Source organism: Pieris napi, chromosome 11, assembly GCF_905475465.1.
Source record: "Pieris napi chromosome 11, ilPieNapi1.2, whole genome shotgun sequence".
Lineage (NCBI taxonomy): Eukaryota > Metazoa > Arthropoda > Insecta > Lepidoptera > Pieridae > Pieris > Pieris napi.
The window spans coordinates 4,292,826-4,307,288 of record NC_062244.1 but is presented as its reverse complement, the minus strand read 5'-3'; the positions used below and the strand labels follow the sequence as shown (position 1 = coordinate 4,307,288).

Below are 14,463 nucleotides of genomic sequence, written 5' to 3'. Positions count from 1 at the left end.
TACTTATGAAGTACTTACTAATAAGAATCAATTGATAGACTATAGAAAATGTAAGTCTTGTTAAATAGTTTATCAATACTATTGTTAATGTCATAAAGTAAAATTCGGTTTTAATTGAATAGGCTAGAGTGCGTCATCGACTCGGTTTCGCTCTATGGGCCTCTGGGGAACTAGAAGAGGCAAAGGAACAACTACACGCAGCTCTAACTGTATTGGAGTCTGGAAATGAAAGGCACAGAGACCAAAAAGTTATCGCCTTATATACTTCTACTCAGCACGCTTTGCAGAGGGTGCTAGTTGGTGAGTAATATCTTACATTGTAAGAATAAGATATGAAAAGTTAATATAATATATTTTATTATTCTTAAAGTTACCAGAATTAAAAAACAACTAAACACATGCACTTTACTAAAACTATACTTATTTTACTGCTTGAAATAAAAAAGTAGCAATTGTTTTTATGAGAAAAAAATAGTTTTTCTATAAAAAAAAATATTTTTAGAACTGGGCCGTCATCCAGAAGCTTTGGTAGTAGCTGAGCGCGGAAGATGTCGGTCGTTGGACGCCTTGGAAAAGCATTCCACAACGCATCAAACTAACACTGAATTACATCATTCTCAAAGGTAAATATTAACAATTTATTTAAACATTGCAGCCTTTTCATAGTCTCTTACGCAGAAATTGTCTCCATCAATATCAATTCTCCCGCGAAAATTTTCTTATATGGAAAGCTATTTAAAAGAACCAGAACAGTTCAGTATTCATACGATTCAGGTTGGTTTAGTCATTTAAATTTATGCATTTATTAATATACAAATAACAGAATATCAATATACAAAAGAAAGAAAGAAAACACTTTATTATACATAATAAAAAATAATCTTTAGTTAAAAAAAAAGTGCTCTAGCCCCCACACTAGGATTCCCTGTGGACAGCTAGTCTCTTCCATTCGACATAATAATTTCTACATAACACTTACATTTTATAATTAAACTATTACTGCACAATAAGAATATTTTCCGTTTCAGCATAGGACAGGCTGAGAAGATATTGTTTAAGATTGTTAGTGAATGTATAGTTATCATTTTGTTTTTAAGAAAGTAGTTAAAGAAGGGCTGGCCCTTTATGAAAATTAACCTTATCTAACGGTAGGCACAAGGTAATAGTACAAAAAACTGTGCACACGTCTAGATAAAATAGTGATGAAGATAATTGCTTGATTAGCAGCTAGCCAAAAGTTTTAATTTCTATTTACAGTGAAATCGTAATTTTAGATTTTTGCCTGATTTTCAAGAGACAAATATTCTGCTATTGAAAGCACTTATTTTACTTTAATATGTCATCGTTACAGAAACGCATCAGAGGATTCCGCCAAAGAACACCCTGAGCCGTGGAATCCATCCTCAGTGGAACACATTCTGGAAGTTGTTAACAAACAAAAGGCGCCCATTTTGTACTACAGTCTAGCTGCCGGGCGACTTTATTCGTGGCTTCTACAACCACACAAAGGTAAGGACTATAACAAAAGTAATTTAAAAAAAGTTAAGATCAACTTCCTATAAAAAACCCAAAACCTGTCACGTGATATCATTTTTATTTATCTATATCTGTTTCCCTAATAACCCTTATTTATATTACATCTTAAAGAAAATTTCATTGCAATTACATACTAAAATAACCACATTACTGTTACTTCACAGGCATACTTAGGTTCCACCAAGTGTCACTAGTAGAGCAAGCAGAAGATGGTGACAACAGTCTTCCTGATATCAGTCCGGATGACCTACAGGCCAATACAAGTGAGTACCCTCATATTTGTGAAAAGAGGGTATTTAGTCAAATTGTGAAAATTTAATATTATTGCAGCATTTTATTCTTTATTATTATTACGGACTCTTAACCCAATAATTAATTTAACTTTGTCGACCAAATAAACGTGATGCAACATATGGTGCATACTCGATATGGTGGTTCATTCGGTGGTCTCAGAAAAAATTTCTGGCGAAACAATATATCCCGTAGGTAATCCTAACTGTACCATCTCTAATAAAACAGATATTATCTCCCTCATCTCATATACAATGTATTCTACAGATAGTGGCAAATTGGAGCGTTGTATCGGCGAATGGTCCGCTTGGTTGAAGACTGCGGCCGAACGGAGAGACGACGAGTGGCCTGACGATAGACCCAACACAGGACTCGCTAGAATTGTGAGACATATTTTTGAACATACTTCTTTAGGCGCATTATGAAAAATTGATGAGAGTGAAATTTTACGATGCGCGCGCACCGTGACAAAAAATTAACAGAATGAAGTTAGTGGCGCATGTTGGCCCGCACGCCGCCTCTGTTCACTGTGTATTTATATTTATAATATTTATCCACATGCTTTGAGTTTCTATATTTAAAACACGTGTTTTCATTTTATAAGTGCGAATTTAATATGTGCGTCTGAACTATAAGCAGAAGTGATTCAAATTGAATATTTAAATTAATACTAATTAATATTAGAAAATAATAATAAATATTCATTTATTTAATTTTTCAAATGTAAACTGAACTTTATTGTATTAATTTATATTATATTGACTCCTTTTCCAGTCTTTGATTATTTAATTGTAATTAATTATTTGCATGCAATCAAAAACTTTTAATAATGCCAAAGAAGTATAACTTCTTACCCTTTTTTTACTATGAGAATAAACTCAAAATTTAAAGTAAGTTTTAGACTTATCATCTAAAAGGTCTCGATCCTTTGCAACGTAGTTTTCGCCATCTGAATATTTAAAAAAATAATAATTTATCAATTATATTTCTGGACTTGGCTACTGTTTTATTTGTAATCTAACTCAATTTTAAATAGTACATGTATAATTTTATTGTAGTATAAATTAATGAATATTATTTTAAAGAAACATATTTTTAACAATATCGGAATACATCACATCCTTATCAAATTCCGTATTTTATAACACATTTTACATTAAATTTTACATTTGGTTCCTCACTCTTGTATTTAAACACATCTTGTACCCTATCTTTTCGTATCACCTCATTAATTTTCATAATTCAATTAATTAATCGTTTCTATAAGTAACTGTGTGTGATATAATAAAATAACTTCAGGTCAATCGTAATCATCTACTCAACTCATCGAACTACTCTTTGAGTTCCTTATTCAGTGTCGGATCCGTTGGTGGATCAGTGGCAGGATCTGTTGCGAGCCTTCAAGGATCTACCAGGTGAGATCTATGTGGACCTATAACAATTTTAAGATTAAATTATTAATCTATTAAAAAATTATAGGTAGAAAATGTTTCATGATTTTGTATATTTATATTTCATTAAAAAATATTTCTTAGTAGAAACTAATTTAAAAAATTTAATGACATCACATAACAGGTTAAAAAACCAGAAGAATTACTTAATGGAAGAAATACTCCATTGTTTATGGTATCTAACAATACAATTTAATTGTCTATAGATCTAGTGTTCACGGTCCACGAAAGAAGCAGCCTTCTTGGCAGGGTCCTCCGTGCTTGAGTGCGTTGTACCAGATGCTTCTAGCACCCTTTGAAGATCTGCTGCCTTCTTCCTGTAATAATAACCACGGTATTTTTTTATCATTAATTATTTTTTATTTGAGACTGCAATGGTTATATTTATTAATTATAAATTAGATAGTAATTGATCAAATAACTTCATATTTAACAATTCGTAATACCCAAAACACATTTATTTCTTTTCAGAATTATTTTTTCATATCTATAAGGAATGTTGGATGACTATGAAAGCTAGATTTATTTATTGTAAAGATTTAGAGGAAAGATTTGATTGTTCGTTTGTCTGTTTGCATTGAATAGGCTCCGACTGGACCGCATTAACAATTCTTTTACCATTGGGAAACTACACTATTCCTGGGTGACATAGGCTATATTTTCCATAAAAATAGGGATCCTAACTAAAACTCTAATAATGTAATCCGAGTATAACATTTTTTTTTTAAATAGATATCGCGACGATAGAACAAAATAATGTTCTACAACTTTGCAGAACACATCATTATCTACAAAAAGTATCCGACAACACAAGTCTAGCTATTATAGTTATGTTACAATTACAAAATATTCCATAACGACTTTTCAAGTTCCTTATAACAAAATGTTTAAAACTTAATCAAAAATATATTTCTATTCAAAAGTATTTGTTTCCAACATACAAATATACAGTATTTACAATATTATTAATCTACATAGTAATAATAATAATAATTAAAAAATAACTTATTACCATGTCCATTTCAGCGTCCCACGGTCGACGCGGCTGCGGCGGTCGCCGTGAGCTAATCGTGGCCGTCGAAGGGGCTTTATACGCGTGTCCTTGGGGTGCGTTATGCGCCGGCGCAGATTCTGAGCCACTATGCGAAAGATACGCCCTACTTGCAACGCCCGCTTTGCGGCCACTCAAACATCAGAGACATTCGAGAAACAAGCCTCACCCTGAACATGGTAAGTGATCACTTGGACAACGTTATTATTATTTGTTACAGAAAAACATTGTTTCTATTGTTCACGACTTTATTTTTAACATACAAATAAAATGCATAAAATTTTGAGGAATATGACTATGAAATATTTATTTATAATACATAGGTATACAGTATTAACAATTTTCTTAACCAACATAGTAATATTAATTATTAAATTAATAAACAGAAAATTAAAACAAGTTCCAAAAGTTTGGTCCCTCTGGCGGTGTACCTTTAACGCTGGCAGCATTTCCTCGCTGTATTGCGATACTTATTCGTTGAGCGAGGAAAGCATCCGCTCCGTAAGGCGCCTTACTTAACTTAAATCTTTAATTAGCGCCTGTGCACTAGAACCCCACGGTCCAAGAGCCTCTACTCCAAAGGGAACAAAATTAAAGTGACAGGAAAGACTTATATTTGAGCTGTTTAATCAATGTTATTTGTTAAAAAAGCTTACTAACCTAACCTAAACCGCAATAACCTAACCTAAAATATATATTTCTTTATCATAATATGAATAAGAAATTCAACCCAGCAACTACAACTCATTTTGAATTATTATGCTAAGAGGTTCTTGAAAAAAATATAATTACTATAAAATGTAAAGTGTGTGTAATATGTAATGATGGATGTATGTTTCAAATGGATGACGCTTAATTAATATTATTATATTTCTTTTAGGTGGTAGCAATAACGAGTCTGGTATGCGATGCCTGGTAGTTGGGGGACCTCGAGTGGGAGGATCTCGTTGGGCATCTCATCCCGCGCTGTTAAAAGAAGCCGAGCTCGTAGCTGATATGTTGAGGGTTACACCGCTCACTGATTATCAGGTGAGAACATTTGTGATTGTATAATAATAATAAGGAGCTAAAACTATGACCATTCATAGACAAGTTGGGTCTGTGTCTAACACGATACATGTCGATAACACATTCTGTATGTTTTTTATCTTTATATATATAGTTCCACTCTACGTGTGTATGTCACTGAACGGCTAGCCCGATTTGAATGAATTTTGTATGCGTTTGGGTGGCGCCCTGGATGTTTTAGATTCACAAATCAGCCCGGCAGATCGCGCTACAGTCGGTATTTAGTTATTTTTTGTTATTTATCTATACAGCAAATAAAGAGCTGATATATATATAAATCTTCTGTGCATGTGTTCGTGTGTCTCAAGGTCTACTACATTTTCCTAGAGCTCAAAGATATCACATTGTTAAGGCAGCGATCGCAAGATACGTTTTCTTTGGACCGTTTTTTCTTCCACTTACTTTGCGAATCCGTCTAACATAATAAGCTCTTTTAAAACCACTCACAAATAACGTGGTTTTCTATTGGTAAAAGATTTTTCAAATATTAAATTATAAATTAGTTATAATGTTAGTATAAATTTATGTGTTTAAGAAGTTTTTTAATACCATTGTTTAAGAAATTTTATGTTCCGAATTATTTTAAAATATATTTTTCCCAGGCATCAAAAGAAGCCGTGTTGAGTCAACTAACACAGGCGGAATGCATTCACTTTGCAACACATGTTTGCTGGAAAACGCCGGGAATCGTCCTAAGCCCCGGAGAAGTGGTAATTTTTTTACATTTATTTTTACATGTAACTTATAAAAAAAGTTATAATAAAACTACCTTACAAAAGTGTATTTTGCCTTTTTTAAGATAGCTGTGTGAAGGGACCTTTAAATTACCTAAAAAAGTTAATATTACTATTTATATTAGAACATAATTGTTTATTAATAGGCTACATTATGTAAAAAAAAACAAATATTTTGTCGGTATCGCTATGTAAAGCTTTGGTATATATTTTAAAAGTTGAATATTATCTCAATTATCAAGTTTCACATATTAAATAAAGCGGTATAAACATAACTACTTTGTATTTTTAGGTGGATTCGCAAGCTAAACGTTTGTTAAACTCAAGCAACGCAGCTGATACGTCAACAGAAAACGAAGAAGAGAGTAAGTTAAATTCAATATTTATTTCATTATTTACTTATTTTTGTATGTTTTTCAATATAATTAATGTTTCCTAATTAACGCAAGTTTATAAAAATAAAAATGAATCAAGTTAATATAAATAAAAATGAATCGCAAAAGTTGCAGACGAAGACCATTCCGAATAGTTTTTTTTATTCCTTAAACTCTCAGTAAGGATTTAATGGAGAAAATAAATGAAAACATTAAACGGAATAATCATCATTTTAATATATATAATGAAAATGGTCTTCGTTTGAGGCTCAATCACGCCTAAACCACTGATCGTATCGACATGAAACTACCACCATTCGATGCGAATTTAGAGATGGTTTATGGCTATTTATTTATTAAATTCCAACGTTCCTTCATTTTTTTATTGCTGTTTTACTTTTATGAAAATTTATCCATACGGACTTCACCGCGGAAACATTCGGGGAGGCTTCCTAGAACCTCTAAACGTCAACATCTGTTAAAAACTCGATTTTCGAAATATTTCAATTTTCTTAGCGGGAAGTTAAAAAGAAGAATAATAAAAATATGAAAAAAAATAAAATAATGAAACATACAATTTATTTTAATTCGTCCAGCAAAGCGGGCGCGAAACGGCTTATATGTAACTGACTAGTTACATATAAGGGCGAAGAGAAGGTAGTTTAACAATAATTAATGAATTATTCTAATAAATCTATTTGTCTCGTCTTCTTACATGTATGAAATATAAGGGCAGCGATGTACTTTAATCATCTAATAAAACCTCACAAAACACCCGTTGCCTACAAAAAAAATTAAAAAAAAAACTTGTTGCACTTAATATTCATATAAAATATAATTATTTCCTCATAGATACAGAATTACCACAAACAAACGAAGAATTGCCACCAGCATCGGAGTTCATTTTGACGGCCGCAGAAATTATGAATTTAAAAATTACTGCCAGATTGGTGAGTTATAATTTTGAGATTTATGTTCTATACAAAAGTTACTTTTTCCAATATAAATGATGTTCTTCTTTAAGATAAAATAATATAATTTATATGTATATATTATTTGGAATCCAAGCGAAGCCAGGGCGGGTAGCTAGTTAAAAAAAATAAGTTATAATACTAACCATGATAATAATTCTTACCATTACAACAATTTTTAACTCAAAAACTAAACCAAATTTCTTTAGGTTGTAATATCCTGCGCCCCATCAACCTCAGTCCTTGAAGACTCTGAAGAGCCTGAAGCAGTATCGGTGGCTGGTGATGGAGTGTCCCGACTTTGCAGGGCACTGCTCGCAGCGGGAGCTCAAGCTATACTGGTCACGTTATGGCCCGCACCTCAAGATACAGCAACAAAGATTCTGTACAGGGCCCTTTACTCTGCTTTGCTTCAGGGCAGTCGAGTTGCCAAGTAAGTTGCTCTCTATACAACTATCCCTTTATTGTTTGTTTGTAAGAGTGTATATATGTCAAAGACGTTTTGGATTTTAACATACGAGAACGATAGTTCGTGCTTATACTTGACCCTGAATCTTACCTAGAATTTGACTAAGTTACGAATAATAATGGTTATCTATAATAATTAAAAAAAACAGTATTTATAATATTCTTAACCTAAAGAGCTGATGCTTTTCTCGCACAACGAATAAGTATCGCAATACAGCGAGGAAATACTGCCAGCATTAAATTGCCACAGTGACCAAACTTTTGGAACTTGTTTTAATTTTCTATTTATTAATATTATTATTATGTATTATATAGATTTATTTTATCATATAAGTGCAATAATAAGTATCTTATTACCATAAGAAAATATTTTTCTTTTAAATAGTTTGTAATTCTCATTGCAGACCATTCGCCGTGAGCTCTATTAGAATATATATTTATTATTTTATTTTCTAATAAATCGCGTCATTATCGCCGATTATTAAGGTCTATTTTACTATAAAACTGTGTGGATCACTTTCCAAATACATATTATATTTTCAATTAAAATGAAATATATTTTACAGAGCATTGGGTGACGCGATGCAAACAGTCCGACATACAAAGCATTTCGCCCACCCGGCGTATTGGTCCGGTTGTGCTCTACTCGGTGCTAATATTCGTCTCAGCAACAAGGTCGCTTTGATGGGACAAGCTTTATGTGAATTGATGGCTGCGCCGGAGAGGTGCAGGTAAAGATTTTTATTTTATTTTTAGTATAATATAGAAATATAAATATTTTTTTCTAACCCTGTTTTTCAATAATAATTAAAAAAATTGAATTAAAAAACGGATTAAATGGTGTATGAAACTCGCTTCTATGAAATCAAATTTACACAATTTATCCGATAAATGTGTTACAGGATGTGGCTGAGTGTACAGGTTTTCTTTTTTTAATTACAAAGGAGTTAAAATTTACTTTATTATTTTAAATTAATTTAAAATATTGATGTCAAAACTGTGGTGATTTAATAGTGAATGAAAAACGAAAGAGAAATAACGATTTTCAAATATTGTATTATTAAATTCAATATTACAAAAGGTGTCCAAATTGGCCACCATGACCTACCCCGACCAAAACCCGAGGGACTTTTACTAACATATTTTGCTGAACGGCCGTCCTCTTGCGGCAGATACCATATTATCCATTCATTACGCCACATCCCGACTCTTCAAAATAAACTGCAACGCTTAAGAAAATACATAATATCTAAGCTATTAATATTTTATCTAAATTCTTTTATTTGTCTTTCAGAGATGCGTTGCGTGTATGTTTGCATTTAGTTGAAAAGTCCCTTCAACGCATTGTACGAGGTCAGAAGAATGCGATGTACACCACACAGAAGAGTATTGAGAATAAAGCTGGCACCGCTACTGGGTGGCGGGAGCTGCTCATGAGCGTTGGATTTAGGTAAGTTTATTTACATGTTCTGTTTTATACATACGTTCGTTGTACTCGTAATTCGTGAACGAGCGCTACTTGTGGTGAGTGGGCGGAGTTGAATTCGCAAATGCGGTGAAATAATATTTAACCTGATCTTTGTGTTTGTATGTTGCTCTCACTGTAGTATAATTGCGACCTCCTATATGCGTTGATTGAGGTCAAGCAGCGTTACTCTATGAATAACTCTATAGTAGTCTCGACTTTGTTCTAAGTTAGAAACAAAGATTTCGTTCCCAATTTTCTTTTAGTTCTTTCAACGAACGTTGATAACAGCAGTTAAAATTGTAATTGCGTACAAAAATAGGACCTTAGAACTAATAATAATAAATCCTTTTATTCGAATAATTAAGTATTTACAATATTAGCTCTTATTCTATCGATGGTATATCTAGCACCAGCTCCTCATCCGCTTGCCAAGAGACAAAGGCCTCCCTAACTCGTTTAATACTGCAGAATAACTACGAAATGTCGAATTCCTTTGACGATACTAAATTTCTTCCCATTCTTTTCTGTACTTTTATCGCATATGTTTCCACTTTTACGTAGTTTGAGTTCATGAATCTGAATTCTCACATTTTTATACACACTTTAAATAATATATATAGATTCGAGCCGGCTGCAAATGGCATACCATCGAGTGTGTTCTTCCCCCAAAGCGACCCAGAAGAGAGGCTCACACAATGCTCGGCTAGCTTACAAGCACTTCTAGGTGAGTGATAATTAATGAAAACTCTTATTGGTTTTTTATAAATAAAACGTGATATTTATAGGTACTATGTACTAATATGTGTGAATGGGACAGAGCAGTGTTGTCCGTTTGACCATCAACGCTTGAAGGTCGTGAATTCGAACAATCACGGCTGTGAATCAATGAATATGTATTTCTATGTGTTTCACTCGCTGCAGGGAAGAGTTGTGAACGGAAATCGGCATAGACAATAAAAATCTGTTCGTAGAAGGCTAATCACTTACTATAAAAAAGGGTGCGTGTACTTATGTACGCGCGTAAGAAGTTATACTTCTTTGGCATTATTCAAAATAGTTTTTGATTGCTTGCAAATAATTAATTACAATTAAATAATCAAAGACTGGAAAAGGAGTCATTATAGTCATTAAAGTTCAGTTTACATTTGTAAAATAAAATAAATAAATATTTATTATTATTCTCTTACATTAAGTGTAACATAAATTCTATTATTATTCGAATGTTGCTTTAAATTATGTCCAATGCCGTAGCATCTTCCGTGGGCAACTTCATTCTGTTAATTTTGTGTCACAGTGCGCGCGCATCGTAAAATTTCACTCTCATCAATTTTTCATAACGCGCCTAAAGAAGTATAACTTCAAAAACAAAGTATCAAACAGCTGCAGAAGTCTCAGTCAAAGGGTTGTAGCGCCACTGGAGCAGATACAATCTGTATTTTCAAATATATTTTTATAGTCGCCGACTTAATTAGTCGCTTAATTAAATTTTTTCTCCAGGACTGTCGTCAACAACTCTACAAGCATTGTCAAAGTTAATATCTAATGGCGATGTGGCAGATGATATAATCGGAGTTATCCGATCAATTATATCACAATTCACAGTTAAAAACTCGGAAACTGACACAATAGAAGTTGCTGTTAATGTCAGGTATATAAAATCATTGTAACTTAATTCTAAAGATATTATTTCAAAGTTTTGAGTTTAAATAGTGGCACTTACAATCTAACTTCTAATTTTTTAATATTCTAATATGGTGACCGTAAAAATAATAAATAAACTTTTTATTATTTTATTTAGTTAAATGTTAAATTTAAAATTTTAATTAGATAAGTTTAATTTTTTATTTACTTTATTTTTTAAATAATTAAAAACTTATTCACTTAAGTACCACATTTAAAGTATCTCATTAATAATCTATAAATATAATAAACATTAAGTATTTCGTGAAACGAAATTGGCATGAAAAATAGGAACGATCTGATTTTTATGATCTAATATTTTCACTTACACTCATTTTAGATTATGGCGTGTGAACGGATGTCACGAACTGTTGGCGTCCCTAGGATTCGATTTGGCTGAAGTTGGTCAAGACGAAGTAATGTTACGCGGTAAAGCTACGAACCGGAGACATATACAATTCGTACTCCAGGCATTGCTTGCTCTATTTGGTACGCTTTTTCTTAATTTTAGTAAATTAACGAGTTTCCTACTCTATTGACAGTTTGAGAACAAATGGATTTTTCTTTGCAAGTGCACTGTTTTCGGATTCGAGCGGATCTTTGATGAAAACACTAAGATTTTTATTTTTTTAAATAGGACTAAGAAAATTGTTACTACTAACCTGTTTGTTTTATAAATACATGTTATGTTTTTTTTTCTAATAATTAATATTTTTAAATAGATACGCAAGAAGCGCCTAGAAGTTTGAGCTTAGAATCAAGTTCGAGCGTGGAATCACTCGCATCTATCGATGATGGAGATTTGGAACCTCATTCAGACGGAGAAACTCCTCCCGCCACACACAGAAGTAAGTTCTTTTCTAGTTTCGTTAAAGAATATTGTAGTCTGTGAATATGAAAATATATTCTCACTTTCTCAGCTCTCATATGTATGTATTTATATTTAATTATAAATATGTATAAATACATAACGATTGCATTATAATGTCTTTGTATCTTAATTTTGTATTTCAATCTACTAACGGTGTGCTAGTTAATATCAACTCATTACAAAAAACATATTTTATCTTACAGAAGAAAATGTAACAACGGTTCCTCCGCCCCCGCTACCTCTTGGCTCTTGCGGCGGGGCGTTCACAATGTACGTGCGAAACACAGGCGAAGTGGGCCGTGGAGAACCAGATGGTCGTAATGCCCCTCCGCCCGCAGCTGCCCCTCCTCGCTACAGGGGTGAAAGCGACGCAGCATTTACCCCTTCGCCCCCCACTACTGCCCCCCAACGAGACGTATCACTCGCCCTCGCGCATCAAACCAAAATTCGCACCCTTTACACTAGACGACCCCCCTCAGACGACTCAGATTGGGAATCCTCAGGACACGACACGGTACTACGTCGGCGACCAGATCCCCACCAGCGATATCTCGACGCCTTCTACGAACTCGCCTCAGCCCAACCGAGGCGCACCGAAGAAGATAAAGAACCCCAACCTTCCACCTCCAAACGGGCACCTCGACCCAAAATGGGCACAAGCCGCGACTCCATGGCCCAAGTTAGACATATGAGCGGCGAATTAACCCCGACTATATCGGAAGTCTACCACGAAAGAAATATCGGATTGGGCCTCGCTCCACCGTTGGCGGAGTTACTGCTAGCTGAAGATTCAAAAACAGAAATGCGAGCCGCAAGTTCCAGCGAGAACCTATTGCTCCAGAACTTAGAAAAGTTGGGTCTACTGGGTGACGTCAGTGAAAATGAAGAACGTTGGTGCACCACAAATGCATCTCGACCCTGGCTTACAGCGGCGCCTCTTGAAACGGATGTTCAATCCTCAGACTTGACTACGGCTGAGATAATAGAACGTCAGAGCAAGTTTAAAAAGGATGAACCTATGAGAAAAGAAGAGAACGCGTATGACCTAAAACCTAAGGAAGAAGCGGCCGGACCGAGTTGTATAGAAAAACGTTCAGTTTCGCCTTTTTCAGAGTTGTCTAGAAGAGATGAGGGTGACGGTAGGAGTATAGCGGATTCACATTCTTCGTACAAGGCGTTAGTCTTGAACCCCCGAACTCCTTATTTGCCAGAAGAAGGGGAAGCCAAACCCACAGAGGGGGGTAAGACACACCCCCGAGTTAGACGGCCTCTAGTCCCTAGAACGCGACCAACGTACACAACTCTAGATTTTCCACCTAACAAATGAGTACTGGTTTTGAATATCGATTTAGGTAATTGACTAAATCCAAATTTTAATTTTGATAATTTTTTTTTTTTCATAGAACAGGGAGCAAACGGGCAGAAGCCTCGTCTGATGGTAAGTGATGCCGCCGCCCATGGACACTCTCAACGCCAGAGGGCTCGCGAGTGCGTTGCCGGCCTTTTAAGAATTGGTACGCTCTTTTCTTGAAGGACCCTAATAATAACTGTTTAATTTAGACACAGACAAAAACACTTATAATATTATCTGTTTAACTTCGTTCCCAATTGTAAATACAGAATTGATATCAAAAGATTAACTTGATTTTTAAGATTATAAACCTAGACAGAAAGCTAATATTTTGGGTTTTTTCGAATTTTCCTTGGGGTAGGGGTAGCTTTCGTAGGATTAAAAAACTGTAACGAATAAAATCGGTGTAGTCGTTTTTGATACTGTAGTTTGTATGTAATATAAAGGACATAAATTTATTTGTATTATTATAGATATAACGTATTTCGAATATACTCATGGCTATGAACGTCCGTCCTTATTTATATTAGAATATTTGTATAATATTGTTAAGCTGTAATTAATAACATCGCTATTTATTTCTTGTATTTACAATTTCTTGCCAGTGTAATTAATGCTCAGCGAGTATTATAATAAAATATTACATTAACACCGTCTTTTATTGAACATTCTTAGCAATGTCATGAAGTGGATTCAATGTTTCTTAAGTAAAAGTTAATTGTAATATTATTTTCGGTTTACCCAAGAACTATAAAAACTTCCTACGGCGGCTTATAGCAGTCGTAGTTATTGAGAGTCAACAACCGTTCAAAGGTCTAGTTAAGTAAATAAGTAAGAAATTATTATTAAGTTGCCTACGTACGTATTGAAAACGTCGTCGCTTAAACGTCCTTAGTGACAAGCAAGTCAATGGCTAGCTTTTGAACACTATTTACACAGATTCAAACTGAAAAAACGGTGACTAAAGAAGCGACTAAACGGTGGTCCATTCGTTGACTGTGTGAAATCTGGAGCTCGAGACTTGCATAAAGGTATGCTGTGATGGGCTATCCGACATACTGCTTGAGCACAGATCGCAGCTGGAAAAATTCTGCCATAGAATTATCAAATACGTCAGTAACATGAATAGCACAAGAGGTGACGCAGGCC

At 34.1% G+C, this 14,463-nt stretch overlaps 1 protein-coding gene across 2 annotated transcripts in view; it reads left to right on the top strand.

Annotated features, from left to right (window-relative positions):
* Positions 1–13,963, top strand: part of LOC125054241 (tetratricopeptide repeat protein 28) — a 66,298-nt gene extending 52,335 nt beyond the window's left edge. Inside the window, exons 23-42 of one of the 2 annotated variants that reach the window (XM_047656007.1) lie at positions 123–300; positions 503–623; positions 1,352–1,509; positions 1,701–1,799; positions 2,095–2,210; positions 3,127–3,242; positions 3,485–3,597; positions 4,305–4,508; positions 5,210–5,358; positions 6,000–6,107; positions 6,424–6,496; positions 7,358–7,455; positions 7,686–7,909; positions 8,511–8,675; positions 9,239–9,394; positions 10,033–10,136; positions 10,910–11,060; positions 11,433–11,581; positions 11,815–11,940; positions 12,167–13,963. In XM_047656007.1, the coding sequence (XP_047511963.1) occupies positions 123–300; positions 503–623; positions 1,352–1,509; positions 1,701–1,799; positions 2,095–2,210; positions 3,127–3,242; positions 3,485–3,597; positions 4,305–4,508; positions 5,210–5,358; positions 6,000–6,107; positions 6,424–6,496; positions 7,358–7,455; positions 7,686–7,909; positions 8,511–8,675; positions 9,239–9,394; positions 10,033–10,136; positions 10,910–11,060; positions 11,433–11,581; positions 11,815–11,940; positions 12,167–13,290 (3,732 nt within the window). In that variant the 3' untranslated portion in view covers positions 13,291–13,963. Of the gene's footprint in view, positions 1–122; positions 301–502; positions 624–1,351; positions 1,510–1,700; positions 1,800–2,094; positions 2,211–3,126; positions 3,243–3,484; positions 3,613–4,304; positions 4,509–5,209; positions 5,359–5,999; positions 6,108–6,423; positions 6,497–7,357; positions 7,456–7,685; positions 7,910–8,510; positions 8,676–9,238; positions 9,395–10,032; positions 10,137–10,909; positions 11,061–11,432; positions 11,582–11,814; positions 11,941–12,166 lie in introns of both variants that reach the window. The other variant, XM_047656006.1, reaches the window with a different exon arrangement.
* Positions 13,964–14,463: the final 500 nt, after the last annotated feature.